At 45.8% G+C, this 21,338-nt stretch overlaps 1 protein-coding gene across 5 annotated transcripts in view; it reads left to right on the plus strand.

Annotated features, from left to right (window-relative positions):
• Positions 1-1,642, plus strand: part of rp9 (RP9 pre-mRNA splicing factor) — a 34,165-nt gene extending 32,523 nt beyond the window's left edge. The window contains exon 8 of one of the 5 annotated variants that reach the window (XR_005460628.1): positions 1,413-1,486. Coding sequence is in view for 1 of the 5 variants with exons in the window: in XM_038796911.1 (XP_038652839.1) it covers positions 1,413-1,587 (175 nt within the window). In the remaining 4 variants the exon portion in view is untranslated. Of the gene's footprint in view, positions 1-1,412 lie in introns of all 5 variants that reach the window. The other 4 variants (XR_005460627.1, XR_005460633.1, XR_005460632.1 and 1 more) reach the window with 4 other exon arrangements.
• Positions 1,643-21,338: the final 19,696 nt, after the last annotated feature.

Below are 21,338 nucleotides of genomic sequence, written 5' to 3' on the forward strand. Positions count from 1 at the left end.
CTACTTCTGTTTACTAGCATCCCAGCTAGCATGGCAACTCCCACCTGGAGAACTACACACAGGATCCCACGCACACCGCCTAAACCACCCCCACCTTCGCCCTTCGGAAAGCCCCTACCCTAGAGCTCCCTCCCTACCTCTCGCCAACAGGAGAAAGAAACCCATGACTCGGAACCAATCCTTCATCGACCATAACACAAGAAGGACCAACATGTTCAAAAATCAAAGTCATTTGCCTCCTCTGGCATTGTGAAATAATGTTCTTTGTCCTTAAAAGTCACCCAGAGCCTGGCCGGGTGCAACATCCTGAACCGGACCTTGCTCTGAAAGAACACTGCCTTGGCCCTGTTAAAACCCACCTGCCACTTGGCCAGTCCAACCCCAATGTCCTGGTAGATCCAAATCTGTGACCCTTCCAGCTGCAATCTTGTTTCGATTTCACCCAACCAAAAATCTCCACCTTCTCCTGAAACCTGTGCATCGGGACGATCACCACCCGCGGCAGCTCCCAGCTCTCAGCCTCTGTTGCGGCGACTGATGGGCCTCATCCACCTCCGGGGGCTTCTCGGGTGTTGTAGCCCACCGACATTACACTTTGGAGAGAAACCAACCCCCTCAAACAAAATGCCCGTTGACCAGGTAGAAAGGGCCAAAACCAAATCCTCCAGGCAGCAGCCACCTTGTGTGCGACCGAACAGCTCATGACCGCCACCGGAAGCCATCCTATCGATTTATTTCATTAAATTGTATCCCATTTTCTGTCAATTGTACAGATTTGCTCTTGTTGTTGAAACTTTTCTTTTTTTTCTTTATCCTTTTGTGACTGGGTGTCGCTGGAAAGGCCAACATTTGTTGCCTGTCTGAAATGAAATAAAAATCGCTTATTGTCACAAGTAGGCTTCAAATAAAGTTACTGTGAAAAGCCCCTAGTCGCCACATTCCGGCGCCTGTTTGGGCTGAACCGTGCTGCTGGCCTGCCTTGGTCTGCTTTCAAAGCCAGTGATTTAGCCCGGTGCTAAACTGTAATTGTCCTTTAAACTGAGTAGCTTGCTAGGCCGTTTCGAGGACATTTAAGAGTCTACGACATTGCTGTGAACCTGGAGTCACATGGAGGCTAGGCCAGGTAAGGACAGCAGATTTCCTTTCCTAAAGGATATTAGTGAATCAGATGGTTTTTTATGATAGTTGTCATGGTCACCAATACTGAGACATGCTTTATATTATAAATGCATTAACTGAATTTACATTCCACCGGTTGCTATTGTGGGATTCGAACACTATTACAGCACTATCCTGGGCCTCTGGATTATGAGTCCAGTGACGGTTAAAGTAAAAAATACTTTTTAAAAACAAAGTCCATGGTGAGCATAGTTATTTGTTCTAATTACTGTAATGTGACATTTTTTTCCTAGGATACAACAGCTGAAGCAGATGTTGGAGGACACCACATCAGACAGTAAGAGTTCCAGCTCCGCAGATTCTGGAGCTAGGCACAGAAAGAAGAGGAGAAAAGAGAAGAAGCGAAAGAAGAAGAAGATAAAAAAGAAGAAACACAAGGCTAGAAAATCAAGTGACAGCTCAGAATAAGATGAAAGACTTGAATGTTTTGAATTTTTTTTGCAAATAAATATTTGTTATCTCATTGAGTTTTTTTGAGCAGCTTTATACGTTGGATATACCAACGCGGGGAAAAGCTGTAAAAACAACAAAACCCATCCCTGAATCTGATTGAGATTAACATGCTTCCCTTTGCAATAGAGTATATACAGATATTGAATTAAATTTTCCAGCAATTGTACACCTGTCAATTTGCTAGATTGAGGATTAGTCTTCATGGAAACATTTTCATCCTAAAGTAACTAGTTGATGAAAGACTGCTTTTGCTTCTTATCGGTGTACATCTAACTTGTAACAATGGAAATGCAGATCGCTTTAACACGGGCACAGGAACATACAATGACATTATAAAGCTGGTGTGTTATGTTCTTCTGGAAAGAAAAATACTAGAGGCTTTGTGGGGGAAAAAAGTGACAGGTAGTAATTTCCTCCATTTTATGAGGTTAATTTACAAGTTATAACCCCTGCAGTAAAATTTATCAAAATATTGCCAGTCGAAAACATCAATTTGGCAAAAATGCTTTTCATATTTTTTTAAAAGCATGAAATCAAAATGTAGCAGTGAGATTGTTTTCATTAATCTGAATTGCACTAAAGCTTTTGTGATATCCAGTAATTTTATTGCAGCCCCTCCCCAAGCATTATTGGGGCAGCACGGTAGCATAGTGGATAGCACAATTGCTTCACAGCTCCAGGGTCCCAGGTTCTATTCCCGGCTTGGGTCACTGTCTGTATGGAGTCTGCACGTTCTCCCTGTGTGTGCGTGGGTTTCCTCCGGGAGCTCCGGTTTCCTCCCACAGTCCAAAGATGTGAAGGTAAGGTGGATTGGCCATGCTAAATTGCCCTTAGTGTCTAAAATTGCCCTTAGTGTCCAAAATTGTCCTTAGTGTTGGGTGGGGTTATGGGGATAGGGTGGGGTTGTGAGCTTGGGAAGGGTGCTCTTTCCAAGAGCCAGTGCAGACTCGATGGGCCGAATGGCCTCCTTCTGCACTGTAAATTCTATGAAAATTATGGATGCTAAAACAGTTTCATCTCCAGATTATTCCTTGTTTCAGCTTACTATCTATGGGAAAAACTTGTAAAATCTGAATCCTAGTGTAGATGCCTGTGCAATATTTGTAGATCCACTGTTTTGAAGCAGGAGTGTTCAGTTGACGCCTGTGTGCTTTTTTTTGTTATTTGCCTTCCCCCCCCCCCCCCCCCACCCCCTCAGTAACTGAAATTTATCGTATTTTAAACAAAAATTACTTAGCGCTAAATTTGGGGGAGCGGAAAAGATTGTTCTTAGCATTTATCGTCTTGTTAAATAATCGTAAATGGAAAATATTCAGCAGGCCAAGTAGCATCTATGTAAAAACAGTTAATGTTTCCTGTAGGTTACCTTTTTGTCAACACTGCTGAACTGGTTTTAGAACAGTAGGTGAGTTCCCTGAGTATCCTGGCCAACATTTACCCCTTAACCAACACACTAAAAGATTTTTGGTCATTTCAATCATTACTGTTTGTGGCACCTTCCTGTGTCCAAATCAGCTGCATCACTTTTTCACATTACAACAATAACAACAATTTGAGAATGCTTCAACAGTAACAATAATTTGAGAATGAGCTATAAAACAAAAATGAAAGGTGCAATATAAATGTAAGTCAGTCCTTTCTCTTTTCTTACCACGAGCAATGTCACCATTTTTCTATTGATAAACATGTATTTAAATCAGAATGGAGCAGTTTTGTATAATTTCAGGTAAATTGTATTTAAATCAGAATGTAATTGTATGTAGTGACAGAAGTAGAAATAGCAATGAAAATGAGGTTGGGAGGGAGGAGAGGTTAGTGGGAAGGAAAAAAGATTGGGGATACAATGAGAGCAGTGAAGAAAGAAGCGTACAATAACGATGGGAAAGTTAAAGGGAATGGGAGAGAGCTGCTGGAAGAAAACAAAAGAAATGTTCGAAACTTAAGAGAAGATTTTTAAAAAGCAACTACAAGTGGGGATAATTATAGATGAGAATGCGGCAGCAGGATATTTGATCTCAGATGGCCCTGAAAAGATCTGAGGGAGCTGGGACAGTGAAGCTTTCTGCTTAATACCTACCTCTAGAAATAGCTGCACTTCCCCCTCTCTATCCCCTGAGTTATAAACTGTTTCCCACTGTGCTGCATTTAAATGAGTGTGGGTAAGAGAACCTGGTAATCATAAGGATTCAAGCCCCACATTCACCGTTCTGCCTCTGTTCTACCAATTGAAGAATCACTGCAAGGGAGAGAGGTATAAGTATGGCCATTGTAGGATGGAAGCAGAGTAATCAAATATTTTTCCATATTCCTGCCTCTGCCTTTCCCATTCCCTGCAAAGATGTCCAGCAATGTTCAGACAAGCTCATTCAGAGTCATAGACACATGTTCTTGTTTCCTTTACATGTAGATTTGTCTAGTTGAACTGCTACACTGAATGGTGCAGTGGATGATTTCCCTTCCCTACAGCAATGAAAGACTTGACTGGATGATGGGCAGAGCAATTGAAGTTCATGTTAATCATGAGACCACCCCTTTCAAAACGGTTTCCAGCTGTTATGAAGCTAAAAGACAGCCCTGAATGGACTGGGGGTCATACATAGATTGGGGTCACAGCAGGGTCAGAGCAGCCATCTGACAACCTTACATGACCTAACACATTTCCAGAAGAAAATTATCTCCCACTGTCCCAAAACTTAATTATGTGCAACAACATTAAATTAGGCATAAGTTTAGCTTTTGTGGCTTTATTGGACATAAAATAAAGACTGTAAATTTATATACTTTATGTGATATCCCAAAGCGCTTTACATCCTTACGTAATTTTTTTAAAATTTAGAGCGCCCAATTTTTTTTCCCAATTAAGGGGCAATTTAGCAGGGACTTCTGGAATCTGGCGCATCATAATTGAAGGTTCTTTTGTTTTTCTGCCTCCGTAGATAGTTCAGGCAGTGTCCTATTAGGCCCTGTCCACCAACACCCCGACTCCGCCTCTCCCCCCACCCCTTCCTTTCCCTTCTGTTCGTACAGAGGCCAGGGTATCTGGTCTCTCCAGTGCAAAGTTTCGTGCTTGTACCGTTTGTTTTTCGGATAACTGTGTTGTGAACTGTTTTAATATCCCCCCCCCACCACATTGGTACTGAGGGGTGGGAACTCTGTTTCACACAAAATTAGTGGTTGTACCGGTTGGTCTTTAATATATTTTTTACTGTTTTAATAAAAAGATATGGCCAATTCACCTAGCCTGCACATCTTTGGGTTGTGAGGGCGAAACCCACGCAGACATTGGGAATATGTGCAAACTCCACACGGACAGTGATCCAGGGCTGGGATCGAACCCAGGTCCTCAGTGCCGTAGGCAGCAGTGCTAATCACTGCGCCACCATGCTATCATCCTTATGTAATTTGAAGTGCTGTCACTATTGCAATGCAGGCGAACTGCAACCAATTTGCATTGAATAAGGTTCTTTAAATTGCAATGAGTAAAATGACGATCTGTTTTTGGTGGTTTTAGTTGTGGTAGAAATGTTGGTCGGGACATGGGGAGAAGGTCCCTGATAATTCGATGACCTGAAAGGGCAGATGTGAAGGTTGAACAGCTGATCTGCGATCTTGGTGAATGATGGAACCAGCATTTTGTTTTAATGGCCAATGAATTACTCTTTGACAAAGAGTCATCTAGACTCAAAAAGTTAGCTCCCTTCTCTCCACAGATGCTGTCAGACCTGAGATTGTCCAGTATTTTCTATATTTGTTTCGGATTCTACATCCACAGTAATTTGCTTTTACCTTTGAATTACAGTCAAGTTAGATATATAAAGAGAGATGAATAAATATTGGATTAAGGGAGAGAGACACAAAAGAAAAGTATTATTTTTCAAACAATTGCAACTCCACACTCTTAGGTGTTCTATGTCTGGGCCTCTTGATGTTGAATGACAATGGAACATGACTATTTAAAGAATCCCTGCATTGTGAATTGTCTGTCCTAACTTTGCATGGTGATTTTAATTTGTAGTTACAGTGAAACTAGAGCAAATGTTTAAACTTGTAGAGTAATAATAGCCCAATCTTATTTTTGCCTGGCTAACAGCAAATCAACCAGTAATTTGTGATGATCCCAATTCATTGTGCAATTCTTCCTTGCCATAAACATTTAAACTTTTAAATGCTTATAATAATGTACACCTTTATCTTTGTTATTTTGGACGGCGTGGTGACGCTGTGAACCCGGGTTCGATCCAGGCCCTGAGTCACTGTCCGTGTGGAGTTTGCACATTCTCCCCATGTCTGTATTAGTCTCACCCCCCAACCCAAAAGATGTGCAGGGTAGGTGAATTGGCCACACTAAATTGCCCCTTAATTGGAAAAAAATAATTGGGTACTCATTTAAAAAAAATTATATTTGAAAGGCATCTGCTGAACAGAGTCTTAGAAGTCAGCTGGTAACATTCAACAGAATAAAACATTATTAAACAAGAAAAGATGAACAGTAATACACAACTATCTCTCACTGCAAGTTTCTAAATCCAGTCTATTTACCATGGGCAGCATGGTGGCTCAGTGGTTAGTACTGTTGTCTTACAGTGCCAGGGACCGAGGTTTGATTCCAATCTTGGGTGACTGTGGAGTTTGTGCGTTCTCCCTGTGTACGTGCGGTTTCCTCTGGGTGTTCCAGTTTCCTCCCACAGTCCAAAGTTCTGCAAGTTAGGTAGATTGGCCATGCTCAATTGCCCCTTCATGTCCACAGGTTAAGTGGGTTTACAGGGATTGGGCGGGGAAGCAGGACAAGGGAGGGTGCTCTTTCAGAGGGTAGGTGCAGACTCAATGGATCGAATGGCCTCCTTCTGCACTGTAGGGTATCTATGATTCTATTTATAAATCCACTTCACCATGGCCTCTTATTACAAATACAGGCATTTGGCAACTTTACCCCTTTATTTCTCAAGAGACAAGTCTCTATTAATATTTCCCCAACTTATTTAAATCATACACTCGGACACACAGCCTTCTTTACAGAACAATATCAATCCTCACACCGACCAAGTCACTCTTCCGTGGTAGCGGTAAAAACATCCAGAATGCTTCAGCGGTTCACTGGTGGTGAGATTCTCTGGTCCCCACTGGCAGTGCAGCCACGCCCGTGGGTTTCTAGATAGCCTGGGGTGGCTTTGGTGGGAATTCCCACTGACAGTGGCTGGAGCAGAGAATCCCGCCGTCAGCAAACGGCACGTCCCCTCCCACAACTGAGAAACGTGCGGTTGGGAGTCCGGAGAATCCTACTCAACAACCTTGTGAACTGTGTTTTATATTTGTTTCTGACCCTACTGCCTTGAACTATAAGATAATACCTCGAATTGGGTCATCCAATTGGGTTTCAGTGCCTTATTAATCCCACCATATCCCACCAGGGCTATGCAAGACCACCTGCATGTGCTCATTTCCTGCTCTCAGCAGCTGTGGTGGTTTCCAGGTGGGTGCATACCAGCAATGATGTACTACCTGTATCATGATAGGGCAGGGAGAAAGCCACTTACAGATAACCAGAGAGGCCACTGTTGAAGAGAGTCTGAGCCACCACCTTAATGACATGTCCTGACATGTCTGTATGTGTGTGTGTGTTTCTCTGCAGTGAAAATTGTCCTTCCTTCTAAAAAGTTCAATATGAGCCCCAGCGATGGTGTCTTTCGTCCAAATTCTTCTCCCTTTTCCAGATGTCCATCAGACTTCATGTTCCTACGCCCTGTGAAATCCACATCCTGGTCCACAGCAAGCCTGGTTGCGTTTTACTTACAAGCAGAAATACAAGAGATATTAAACATTTCTTACAGCAAAGCAGAAACACAAGCTACATCAAAATGCCTTGCACCCATTCCCCATAAGGCATTTTGGCAAGGCTGTCATTTTGGCTAGCTGTCAGTCAGGAAATAGAGGAAAGAAATATATATATATTTGAAAATACGTTTGTTGAAAAACGTTTATATTAATCATAACAACTCAAAACAATCAAACAGAAATACACAATGGAAGAGAAAAACAAAAACACACACAATACCTAATTAGCTTTAAGAAAAATCCTAACCTAAAGCTCTGAAGAGCTGACAGTCACTAACTCCTTAAAAAAGGAAATGAATGGTTACTATCTAAGGGAGAACCTCTCCACTGACTGCCTGATGGTGAACTTGACCGTCTATAAATGCAGAAATGGCATGAGGTCACTCAGCCAAGCCGAGGCATTCGGCAGAGTTGGTGACCTCTCCCCAAGCAGAATTTGCCTACGGGCTATCAATGAGGCAAAGACGAAGCCATCCGCCTGTGGTGAACCACTGTGTGCACCTGTATTAGGGATGTAAGGTAGGACCTGCACTACAGGTTTGCCAGTAGCCCCTGCCGGCTAGCTCCGCCCATAAGGAGTATAAATATGCGTGTCCTCTTTCTGATCAGCCATTTTGCCAGCTGCAGTAGGAGGCCACGCATCTGACTGCAATAAAGCCACAGTTGTACCATTCTGAGTCTTTTGTGCAATTGATCGTGCATCACCGCCTTCACCCCAGACTGAAGCACCGGCGAATCTGACACCAAATATGGCCACCAGAGGACATGGATCCAATCTCCAACATGGTGTTACTAGCAAACTACCCCCCCCCCCCCCCCCCCCGTCCCCAATCGTCATCGCCCTTGAATACAACCACATCCAAGCACAAATACAAATACAAGCAAGGCAAACAAAAACTACTCAAGTCCACATCTAACAAACCCAAACAAAACTAGAACTCTAAGTTCATTATCTAAAAAGCAACTATAAAGAGCTGCAGCGAAGCCTTGAAAATGGCTCTTGTTAGCAAACTCTTAAACTAGCAGGGAGGTTCCCGACTGGAGATAAAGAAAAATAGTTCTAAACAACAAAATACGCTCGAGCATCATGGTGGTGCAGTGGTTAGCACTGCTGCAACACGGCACCGAGGACCTGGGTTGGATCCCGGCCCCGTGTCACTGCGCGGAGTTTGCACATTCTCCCTGTGTCTGCATGGGTCTCACCCCCACAACCCAAAAAAATGTGCAGCGTAGGTGAATTGACCACACTAAATTGCCCCTTAATTGGAAAAAAAAGAATTGGGTACTCGAAATTTTTTTTAAAGTAAACAACAAAATACCCAAATCCCATGTACCTTGCACTCCAAAATGAAGCTATGTATCAGGGCAGCACGATGGAACAGTGGTTAGCACTGCTGCCTCATAGTTCCAGGGACCTGGAATTAATTCCGGTCTCGGGTGACTGTCTGTGTGGACTTTGCACTTCCTCCCGTGTCTGCGTGGGTTTCCTCCGGGTGCTCCGGTTTCCTCCCACAGTCCAGAGATGTGCAGGTTAGATGGATTGGCCATGTTAATTTGCCCCTGAGGTCCAAAAGCTTAGGTGATGGTAGAGTTTAGTTTTATTCATAGTTATATTCATATAGGTGCTAGTTGAATGCATATAGCTAAAGAAGGAAAATAGTAGTGTCTTGACTGGTGACTTCTAGTGGCGCCCTCAAGGAAGGCGCTCAGGAAGGTCGAGGTGAAGCTCTCCAGCCAGGCGGACACGGTAACGGAGCTGGAGCACGAGGTGGAGGAGCTGAACGCCCACCAGAGGAGAATGCAAGAGCAGCTTGAAGAGCTGGGGAACAGAGCCAGGAGGCAGAATTTGAGTATCGTTGGCCTCCCCGAGGGCTGCGAGGGATAGGATGTGGGTGCATACATGATGGGTATGCTCGAGACGCTGATGAGACCGGAGGCCTTTCCTCGACCCCTGGAGTTGGATGGGGCGCATAGAGCCCCCGCAAGGAAGACCAGGACGGGCGACCGACCGAGGGCCTTGGTGGTCCGCTTTCACCAGCTTGCTGACAGGGAACGTGTGCTGCAATGGGCCAAGGTGGAGAGGAGCAGCAGAGGGGAGAACTGCAAGGTGCGCATTTACCAGGACTTGGGTACGGAGCTGGCCAAGAGGCGTGCAGGATTCATCAAGGTAAAGGCCTCTCTACAAAACGGAGGTGAGAATTGGAATGCTGTATCCTGCGAAGCTTTGGGTAAAGTTTGAGAAACTCCACTTTTGAGACACCAGAACAGGTTTGGACTTTCATTAAAGATAAGAAACTGGACTTGAACTAACGGGTGATGCGACCATCAATTCACTCGAGACATGAGTAGAAGTAAACCGTGGCTTTAATCAACTTAGAACCAATGCTGAGAACTGTCTACAAGTCGACTGCTCTTTATACCTCCCTTCAAGGGAAGGAGCCATGGGCAGAGCCCATACATGCCCCAACACGTTCCCCTGTGGATAATGCCGTACAATGGCCCATAGGAGAAGCCCACAAGGGCAACAGCATAGCACAGATTCAAAAACAAGTACAACAGCACAGATACAAATACACTGGTGGATTAGTATAATACATTCATCACAACGGGCACTTAGTTCTTTCAGTGCTGTACAGTGGCGGCGGTCTGTTAACCTAATTTGCTCTGACTAGGTGTGGACTTTTATTAAAAGAAGAAGCTGGACTTGAACTAAAGGACTCTGGGCTCTCAGAGCTTTTGTGTGGCAGCGGTTTGTTAAATTATCCTGTACTGTAATTTTTTATCCAAGATATTTTTCAGCCTGGACAGAGAGTGGGGGCTGGAGGGTGCACTGTTTAGGGTGATTTTGGGAGCTTGCAACAGAGGGGGGGAAGGGGGGGGGGGGGGGGGGGGTGCGAGGGGGGCCCTGCATTTGGTACCTTTTGGCGGGAGATCGGGGCCTCTGATAGGGGGGATGGGCTATGGGCTGGTTAAGGGACTTGAATGGGCACGGTGAGATACAATCAGGTTAATGGGTCCTTGGTGTGTGGGGGGAGGGCCCGACGCTCGGACGGGAGATAGACAGGCGCCAAGGGCAGGGGTCAGCGTAGCTAGCGTAGGTCAGGGGGCACCAGGGAGGAGGGGCGGGCTAGGGCCAAGCGGAGGGCTGACCTGGCAGGTCAGGCCTCCGAGGGCAGGGGAGGTCGTGGGGGAGGGGAGGGGAGGGGAGTGCAGCTGAGAGGTAGAGCAGAGGAGACTTAAGTGGGCAAGGGGGGTGACCACGGATCCCCCGGGGGAGAAAGTCGCTTGCAGACTCTCAGGGAGCAGCGTAGGAAACCGACAGCAGCAGCACCCGGGGGGGGGGGGGGGTTAGAGCCACATTAGTTTAGTTGAACACGTGTGGCATGGACAAACAGAGCTGACAGGGGAAGTGCCTTATTAACATGTTTATTCTTTCCCACTGTTCATTTTCACTATTAAGGCTCTTTATTTGGCCTTTTTTCTCTCTGTAAATGTTACAAATTTGTTTTAAATAAAAAATCTTAAAAAAAAGAAGTGTCTTGACTGTGAAAACCCAGTCATTGTCTCATATAATTAATTAACCATTGTATTCCAGTGTATTCAGCACTCAGAACGTATTGTTCTCTGTCTAATCAACTAATCGATTCTTAAGGTCTCCACCAAGCTATGAGACATAGCAAAATGTGAGAAAACATATCCAGTACTTTTCCTAAGACTGCATCACAGATGCTAAGCTAGTTTGATAGACCCCAGTCTGCCTTAGGTAATGTCCAATACTTGATTAACAAATTATCCTCTAAGTAAGACATTCATATGAACAAATCAGGACATCTCAGCTGAGAAGTGGAAGCCAATGAATGTAAATGAGTGGTTAAACCAGAGATATGGGGTGGAATTCTCTACTCCCGGGAAAAATCGGGAGGGCTGTCGTGAACTCAGCCGAGTTTCGCGACGGCCTCAGAGGCTGCTCCTCGCCCCCTATTCTCCCCTCCCGGCGGGGCTAGGAGCGGTGCTCCGTAACTCTCGGCCGCCGGGCGGCGCACCAAGAGTGACGCGACGGCGGCGCCTATGTGACGTCAGCCGCGCATGCGCAGATTGGCCGGCTCCAACCCGCGCATGCGCGGCTGACGTCACGACGGCTGACGGCTCAAACCCGTGCATGCACGGTTGCCGTCTTCCCCTCCGCTGCCCCACAAGACGTGGCGGCTTTATCTTGCGGGGTGGCAGAGGGGAAAGAGTGCGTCCCTTTGAGACGCCGGCCTGATGATCGGTGGGCACCGATCGCGGGCCAGTCCCCTCCCGAGCACGGCCGTGGTGCTCACTCCCCTCTCTGCCCCCCCACAAGCTTCAAACGGGCCTTTGGCGCCCATGTTCACGACGGCAGCGACCAGGTGTGGTTGCCGCCGTCGTGAACCGGTCGTGAACAGCAGGCCGCTCGGCCCATCCGGGCCTGAGAATAGCCGGTCGCCGTGAAGAACGGCGAGCGGCGATTCTTCCAGGCGGGGGGGGGGGGGGGGGGAGAATCGCGGGGGGCGCCAGGGGGACGTGAAATGAGTGGCCCGGCCCTCCCGCGATTCTCCCACCCGGCGTGGGGAGCGGAGAATCGCGCCCAGGAGTTCCCTTAAAAGTGTGGTTGAGATCTTTATTCCTGAATTTTTTGTGTTTAAAGTGATTTTGTTTGTGCTTAATGCGTTTACCATGTGCTTCACTTTTTTATGTACTATTTGATATTTAATTTATAAGTTTTTCTTCAGTTCTTATTCAAGTGTGTACCAGTGAATAATTAGTAATAAAGATGTATTTTTTTTAATAAATGTTTTTTATTGAGTTTTCATATTTTATATCCAACAAATTACAAATTATTAGAGAGAAAAAAAAAACGCAAAAATTAACATGTGTATTTACAGGTAAGCATCTTCATAATAACAACTGTGGCCGCCCCCCCCCCCCCCCCCCCCCCCCCCCCTTTAACCGGCATACATATTTTACATTCCCCAATATGGCCAAGGCACATGTTTATAGGCATTTATTTACAGTTTGGTTTTGGGCCTTAGCTAGCCATCAAACCCCCATAACGAACCCGTAGTCCCCCCCCCCCCCTCCCCCCCCCCCGGCTACCTTCCCCCGATTCCCGTCCATTTTCCCCTGATTCTTGGCCACCCGACTATTCTTCCTCTTGTACGTTGGCCACAAACAGGTCCCGGAACAATTGCATGAATGGCTCCCAAGTTCTGTGGAAGCCGTCGTCTGACCCTCGGATGGCGAATTTGATTTTCTCCATTTGGAGAGATTCCGAGAGGTCGGACAGCCAGTCTGCAGCTCTGGGCGGTGCTGCTGACCGCCAGCCAAACAGGATTCTACGGCGGGCGATCAGGGAGGCAAAGGCAAGGGCGTCCGCCCTCCTCCCCAGGAATAGATCTGGCTGGTCTGAAACCCCGAAGACTGCCACTATCGGGCATGGCTCCACCCTCACCCCCACCACTTTGGACATAGCCTCGAAGAAGGCTGTCCAGTACTCCACAAGTCTGGGGCAAGACCAGAACATGTGGGCGTGGTTGGCTGGGCCTCTTTGGCACCGTTCACATCTGTCCTCCACCTCCGGGAAGAACCTACTCATACGGTTTCTTGTTAAGTGGGCTCTATGTACCACTTTTAGTTGCGTCAGGCTGAGCCTTGCGCACGTAGAGGTGGAGTTGACCCTATGCAGTGCTTCGCTCCAGAGTCCCCACCCTATCTTAATCCCCAGGTCGTCCTCCCATTTCATTCTTGTTGCGTCCAGTACGGTGTCGTCCCTTTCTTCCAGTCAGTCATACATGTCGCTACAGTTCCCTTTCTCTAGGATACTTGTTTTCAGTAGGTCTTCCAGTAGTGTCTGTCGTGGCGGTTGTGGGTACGTCCTTGTCTCCTTTTGTAGGAAGTTATTGAGCTGCAGGTACCGTAGCTCGTTCCCCCCAGCTAGCCGAAATTTATAAAGTTGTATTTTTGACACCTCCACCAACCGGACTGCCGATTCTTATTAGAAATTAAAATAAGAGTCCCTCCAGGTGGGGTTACTGGGTTACGGGGATAGGGAGGAGGCATAGTCTTAAGTAGGGTGTTCTTTCCAAGGGTTGGTGCAGACTCGATGGGCCAAATGGCCTCCTCCTGCACTGTAAATTCTGTATTATCACATCCAGCAGAACCACAAGTAGAACAAAACTCAACTCTAAACAAGAATCATAAGAACTCCACTCCAGGGGCAGCACAGTGGCGCAGTGGGTTAGCACGGCTGCCTCACGGCGCCGAGGTCCCAGGTTCGCTCCCAGCTCTGGGTCACTGTCCGTGTGGAATTTGCACATTCTCCCCGTGTTTGCGTGGGTTTTGCCCCCACAACCCAAAGATGTGCAGGCTAGGTGGATTGGCCACGTTAAATTGCCCCTTAATTGGAAAAAATGAATTGGGTACTCTAAATTTATAAAAAATGAACTCCACCCCAACAAGAACAAGGAAAAACATGAAACTCCAACAATGTAACAATTCAACATGCCTGTCGACAGAATCAAAAAACCCAATTACACCACGCCCAACTTGTGTCTTTTAACGAAAGAGATCACATCTCCCGGTACATCAACAAAAGTCTTTTTCCCCCAAAACTACTCTGAGTCGAGCAGGGTAGACCAAACCGAACCTGACTCTACGGTTGTGCAGGGCGGCCTTGACTCCATTGAAAGCATCCCTCTTCTTCGCCAATTCCACACCCATGTCTTGTTAGAATCTAGTGGGGTGGTCTTCTCACTTAAAGTCATAATGTTCCTTCGCCAATCACAAAACCCGTTCCTTTCCCTTGAAGCTGTGGAACTTCACTATCATCGCATGCGGTGGATTTTTAGGGTGAGGCCTCTGCCAGAGTGTACAATGGGCTCAGTCTAGTTCAGGTGGGGATTTGAATCAGCCCTCACCCACCATCTTACCGAACATGCTTGAGAAGTACCCTGCGGGAGTTGGGCCTTCCATCCCCTCCGGCAGCCCCACAATTTGTATATTTTGCTTCCTGGACCTATTTTCTAGGTCATTCATCTTGGCCCTCAATATTTATTTACTTTGACCACCGAAGATAGCTCTGATTCCAGTTAGGCAATCCAATCACTGTGGCCCGACAAGGCCACTTCCACATCTTTGATCATGATTCCCTGGCTTCCACAATTAGGTTTCCTCAGAGCCGCTCAAATAAGGGCCAAGACCTCTTCAATTTACTTCCTGAGGTCTTCCAACACAATTCTGCTGTCAAATTCCTTCGCCGAGGCACTAGAAAACCCCTTGGCCATTAGTGGAGTGGACAGAGCACCAGAGGCAGGCTCCGCCATCTTACCTGCCGATGAACTCTGAGAGGCCCAGGCTCCGTCGACGAACCTCTGCTCTCAGCCTTCTTTCCCCTGACATTTTTGGGCATTTCAGTCACACAAGAACATAAGAACATAAGAACATAAGAACTAGGAGCAGGAGTAGGCCACCTGGCCCCTCGAGCCTGCTCCGCCATTCAATGAGATCATGGCTGATCTTTTGTGGACTCAGCTCCACTTTCCGGCCCGAACACCATAACCCTTAATCCCTTTATTCTTCAAAAAACTATCTATCTTTACCTTAAAAACATGTAATGAAGGAGCCTCAACTGCTTCACTGGGCAAGGAATTCCATAGATTCACAACCCTTTGGGTGAAGAAGTTCCTCCTAAACTCAGTTCTAAATCTACTTCCCCTTATTTTGAGGCTATGCCCCCTAGTTCTGCTGTCACCCGCCAGTGGAAACAACCTGCCCGCATCTATCCTATCTATTCCCTTCATAATTTTAAATGTTTCTATAAGATCCCCCCTCATCCTTCTAAATTCCAACGAGTACAGTCCCAGTCTACTCAACCTCTCCTCATAATCCAACCCCTTCAGCTCTGGGATTAACCTAGTGAATCTCCTCTGCACACCCTCCAGCGCCAGTACGTCCTTTCTCAAGTAAGGAGACCAAAACTGAACACAATACTCCAGGTGTGGCCGCACTAACACCTTATACAATTGCAACATAACCTCCCTAGTCTTAAACTCCATCCCTCTAGCAATGAAGGACAAAATTCCATTTGCCTTCTTAATCACCTGTTGCACTTGTAAACCAACCTTCTGTGACTCATGCACTAGCACACCCAAGTCTCTCTGAACAGCGGCATGCTTTAATATTTTATCGTTTAAATAATAATCCCGTTTGCTGTTATTCCTACCAAAATGGATAACCTCACATTTGTCAACATTGTATTCCATCTGCCAGACCCGAGCCCATTCACTTAACCTATCCAAATCCCTCTGCAGACTTCCAGTATCCTCTGCACTTTTCGCTTTACCACTCATCTTAGTGTCATCTGCAAACTTGGACACATTGCCCTTGGTCCCCCAACTCCAAATCATCAATGTAAATTGTGAACAATTGTGGGCCCAACACGGATCCCTGAGGGACACCACTAGCTACTGATTGCCAACCAGAGAAACACCCATTTATTCCAACTCTTTGCTTTCTATTAATTAACCAATCCTCTATCCATGCTACTACTTTACCCTTAATGCCATGCATCTTTATCTTATGCAGCAACCTTTTGTGTGGCACCTTGTCAAAGGCTTTCTGGAAATCCAGATATACCACATCCATCGGCTCCCCTTTATCTACTGCACTGGTAATGTCCTCAAAAAATTCCACTAAATTAGTTAGGTACGACCTGCCTTTTATGAACCCATGCTGCGTCTGCCCAATGGGACAATTTCTATCCAGATGCCTCGCAATTTCTTCCTTGATGATAGATTCTAGCATCTTCCCTATTACCGAAGTTAAACTCACTGGCCTATAATTTCCTGCTTTCTGCCTACCTCCTTTTTTAAACAGTGGCGTCACGTTTGCTAATTTCCAATCCACCGGGACCACCCCAGAGTCTAGTGAATTTTGGTAAATTATCACTAGTGCATCTGCAATTTTCCTTGCCGTCTCTTTTAGCACTCTGGGATGCATTCCATCAGGGCCAGGAGACTTGTCTACCTTTAGCCCCATTAGCTTGCCCATCACTCCCTCCTTAGTGACAACAATCGTCTCAAGGTCCTCACCTGTCATAGCCTCATTTCTATCAGTCGCTGGCATGTTATTTGTGTCTTCCACTGTGAAGACCGACCCAAAAAACCTGTTAAGTTCCTCAGCCATTTCCTCATTTCCCATTATTAAAACTCCCTTCTCATCCTCTAAAGGACCAATATTTACCTTAGCCACTCTTTTTTGTCTTATATATCTTTATTACAGTAACTATGTGGGTTTTCGAGACTAAACAATCTGTGGTACTAAGAAAAGGGGCAAAACATACAGTATTCCAGCAGGTGCCACCTCGTGTGCATCATTGATACATTGATAATGTACATCAGTGTGCATGTCATGTCGAACATTCTCTGCTGCATATACCCCATGGTTGATTCCACAGATTGGGTGTATGATTGCAGGTATTAGTATACCAGTATTTTTCAAACTTTTTCAGACGACCGACATTTACAGAATGGCCGACTCTCGCAACCCACGTCACACTCACAAAATATTCTCCATAGTTACTTTTTAAAATATCACACTCATTGTTGGGACTTCTGTATTATTAAACGTAAAATTGTAAACTGAGCTGCTGTTTCACCTCAAAGGACAGCTCCACCCCAGCACCTTGCTCAAGGGTGTATCTCAGGATTATTTGACTATTTTTTATCTTCATACCCATTGTTAGCATTTGGAGAATTGTCTGCAAACACTGGAAAGATTAAGAGGTTCAATATTGCACAGTTTTATCAATGTCTTGTTCACTCGTTTAAAAGCTAACACGACCTTGGATAGAAAATTAAACTCAAAACTTCAACTTCAGAAACAGGAGCTGAACTAAAAACACAGTCAGACAGAATGTCACTGGACACCTGTAGTATCATTTCCCAGGTTAATATCTAACAGACTGAAAACATGCTAAAAAAAGCAATGCTGCGCCCAACTCAGCTGACCAATATGCAAAATGTGCAGATATATTCCATTCCATACACCTGCAATACTTTACCGGCTCCTGTATACGTGAGTGTAGTTTAGTCACCAGCTAATGTTATCCTTGCCGAACAATTGAAGACCCAATAAAGGCAGATGCAAAAGTCCTTGTGGTACAGGAACCAGTTCAGCTGATGGAGTCCATGTAGCCACACGGCAGTGACAGATGCTTGGGGACGGGTACCTGGGAAGAGGGGGTGTATAGCGGCGGGGGAGATGATGGAAAAAAGAAGTGTTCTTGAACGCACAAGAAGTTCCGGTGTGGAGAGACAATTCGGAAGTGGAGGGAGTGGACAAAGAGGCTTGTAGAGGTGGTGGAGGCTGTTTGTCTGGGTTAACTCAGAGACTGATAATGGACGCATTGTTAGTGATACACTGAACTCAGAAATAATACAGATCCTGACACTGAACACAATAACAGGAAATGCCACCCAAACAGAATTTGACAGGTATCTGTGGCCCAGAGAGGCAAGAAAGTCCATGGCACCGGCTTCTACATCAGCCTCATGTGGTCATACACTGTACTGCAGTGAGAATTTACCAAGAGAGAAAACGACAAAATGGTCAGGCGATCTTTGGGGATAATTTTTGGTTACCTTTTGGTGAAAATTTCTCCACCATCCGGCGACCCATCCTCAGGTCGCAACCCCCCCTTTGTAAATCACTGCCTGAGACAGTGGTCTTTTTCATTGAGCCATTGTGTCAGCTGCTGTAAGCTTTAGTGCACCCTTTAGTACGTTTTCTTGAACTTCTTGGATGTGCCAGTCTGCACCACTCATTTATGTAAAACCGCTTGTCAGAGGACCACAAACATGCAGGCAAACCGAGGAGCATCTTCTCGTTGAGTTTTTAAAAAAATGAATTTTATTGCAAACATGTGTAAAAAAAACAGCAACATACACAAAACACACTGCACAAACTCTCAGTTCACAGTTTGTACAACTTTTCTCCATTTTACCCCTTCCCTTCCCTCACTACCCCCCCCCCACAATGAAATGTTCCTCAAAACATGGTCATGCACAACCCGCACTGTGTCTCGAAGCCCTCCGCTGATCCCCTCAACTCAGCCTCTGCCATATTCCCTTCCAGCAGCTCCAACACATCCAATACCCCAGCGATTGCCACCATTGGCCTTGACCTCCACCCCACAATCTTAAACAACGTCCCAAACACCACTTCCCAGTATCTCTCCAGCTTCTCACAACCCCCAGAACGTGTGCACATGATTCGCCGGCCCCCGCCCACACCTCTCGCACTTGTCGGCTACCCCTTGGAAGAACCCACTCATTCTTGCCCGGGTCATATGTACCCTGTGCACCACCTTAAACTAAATCAAGCTCATCCTCGCGCAGGAGGAGGTTGAATTCACCCTACATGGAGCGGCACTGCTGCATCACGGCGCCGAGGTGCCAGGTTAGATCCCGGCCCCGTGTGGAGTTTGCACATTCTCCCCGTGTCTGCGTGGGTCACACCCTCACAACCTAAAGATGTGCAGGCTAGGTGGACTGGCCACGCTAAACTGCCCATTAATTGGGTAAAAAAAGAATTCGGTACTCTAAATTTGTTTTTTAAAGAATTCATCCTACCCATCGCCTCACACCACAGTTCCCAGCCTATCTCTGCCACAACTCCGCCTCCCATTTGTTCTTGAACCTCAACCCCTGCTCCCCCAACCACCAGTATAATCTACAATCCTATCCTCTCCCAACTCATATGGGAGCAGTATTGCTCCAATAAGGTGTACTCCGGCAACCTGGGAAACATCCTCCACCCCTTTCGCGCTAACTTGTACACCTGCATACATTTAAATTCACTCCCCCCCCGGCAACTCAAATCTCTCCTGCAACTCATCCAGCCGCCACCATCGCCCGCAGCCTGGAACCCCTACAGGACTCCTTCTCCATCTTGACCAACTTTCCTGCCCCACCCCTCCCCCGACAGAATTGCTTCACCTTGTCGTCATTCACCGCCCCACAATACTGCTGCAGGTCCCTCCTCTCCTGTCATGTGAGAGTACCTTAAAGAAATGGGTGGTTATCGAATAGCTGTAGTGGGTGTATCTTTAAGAAATGGATGTTTATTAGATAGCTGCAGTGATGTCAGAGAGTGGGTGGAGCTAGGCTGTCTGTCTGCTTTTACTTTCGCTTTGGGCTCGCAGCTACAGGGTGTGTTGAGTTTCGTTTTAGATTTGGAGACGCTGCAGTCACAGCAAGATGTTTCTAAATTTCTGCAAGCTAAAGAATGTTCATTTGGTGATTTCAAAGTGGTAACTGCTCTCAGTAGAGAAGTTAAACCTGATGTCTTTCTGTAATAATTATTATTTTTTGTCTTATGGATGTTGCAAGAAAAGATTAAGAGTTACTTATAGAGTACTGTATTCTTTGGGGCATTTATTGGTGTTGATAGTTGTTAAGATGTTTACTGTGGGTTTATAAAGTGTTAACTGGTTTCATAAATAAACATTGTTTTAATTTAAAAGTACCGTAGATCTCTATTGCACCACAACTGCAAAGTAGGCCCGTGTGCTCCCCATAATCACAATCTATGAAAAGTTGTGGGTCAGGTGAACTCCATGATACACTTTGGGGTTCTCTCAACCCTGGCCCATAACAAATTGGGGGATCGAGTGGGGATAAACGTCTATCTATTGGATTGGCTTCATGAACTGAAAGACAGTGAGGGGTGAGCATATTATGTTGCTTTTCAGGTGTGGTATTCTATTTTAAGTAGGGAGTGTGTTGTGGACAATGGCTTTTTAAGAGGCTCCGAAGTTTTTGGGGGTGGAGAAGGTCACATGCAGTACCTTACGGACAGAGACTAAAAACAGGTTTTTAGATTTCGCAAAAACATTGCAGTTAACATTACCTGACAAAATGCGAAAAGATGAGGTACCCACCACGGCAGCAGAGCATTTAAAATTGCCTGAGATACAGTCTGACCCATTGGAAATGGCAAAAATCCAGTTGCACATTAAGCAATTTGAACATGAAAAAGAATTAAAGCAGCTTGAATATGCAATGAGAGAAAAAGAAAGAGAAAGGGAGATACAGATCAGGGAAAAAGAAAAGGAGAAAGAAGAAAAAACAGAAGAAAGAATAGCCCGAGCAGAACAAAAAGAAAGAGAAAGGGAGGTACAGATCAGGGAAAAAGAAAAAGAGAGAGTAAGAGATAGAGAGAAAAAAGAAAAGGAGAGCGAGGAAAGGGAAAAAGAGAGAGTCTGAACTTCAGAAAATGGCCATGAAACATGACAGTCAGTTAAACTTGGCGAATGGAAAGAAAAATGTACCGTCTGAGCAGAGTGATGAGGATAATGAGCTTGAGCATCATAGTTGAAGGCTTGGTGGAGATCTATTTAAATATGGCCATGCAGTGCCAAGGTTTGATGAGAAGGTAGCTAAACAAATGAAATGGCCACAGGACATGTGGGTATTACTGATTCAAACAAAGCTGGTAGGTAGGGTTGGTGAAGTGTTTGCATCACAACCGGAGGAGGTATCAGGGACTTATGAGGAGGTGAAAAAGTCCATGCTGGGTGCATGTGAACTAGTGCCTGAAGCCTACAGACAAAGGTTTAGAAATTTAAGGAAAGACCTATGCACGGTAGCATAATAGTTAGCACAATTGCTTCACAGCTCCAGGGTCCCAGGTTCGATTCCCGGCTTGGGTCACTGTCTGTGCGGAGTCTGCACATTCTCCCCGTCTGTGCGTGGGTTTTCTCCGGGTGCTCCGGTTTCCTCCCACAGTCCAAAGATGTGCAGGTTAGGTGGATTGGCCATGCTAAATTGCCCCTTAGTGTCCAAAATTGCACT

Source organism: Scyliorhinus canicula, chromosome 5 (assembly GCF_902713615.1).
Source record: "Scyliorhinus canicula chromosome 5, sScyCan1.1, whole genome shotgun sequence".
In the NCBI taxonomy this organism is placed as follows: Eukaryota; Metazoa; Chordata; class Chondrichthyes; order Carcharhiniformes; family Scyliorhinidae; genus Scyliorhinus; species Scyliorhinus canicula.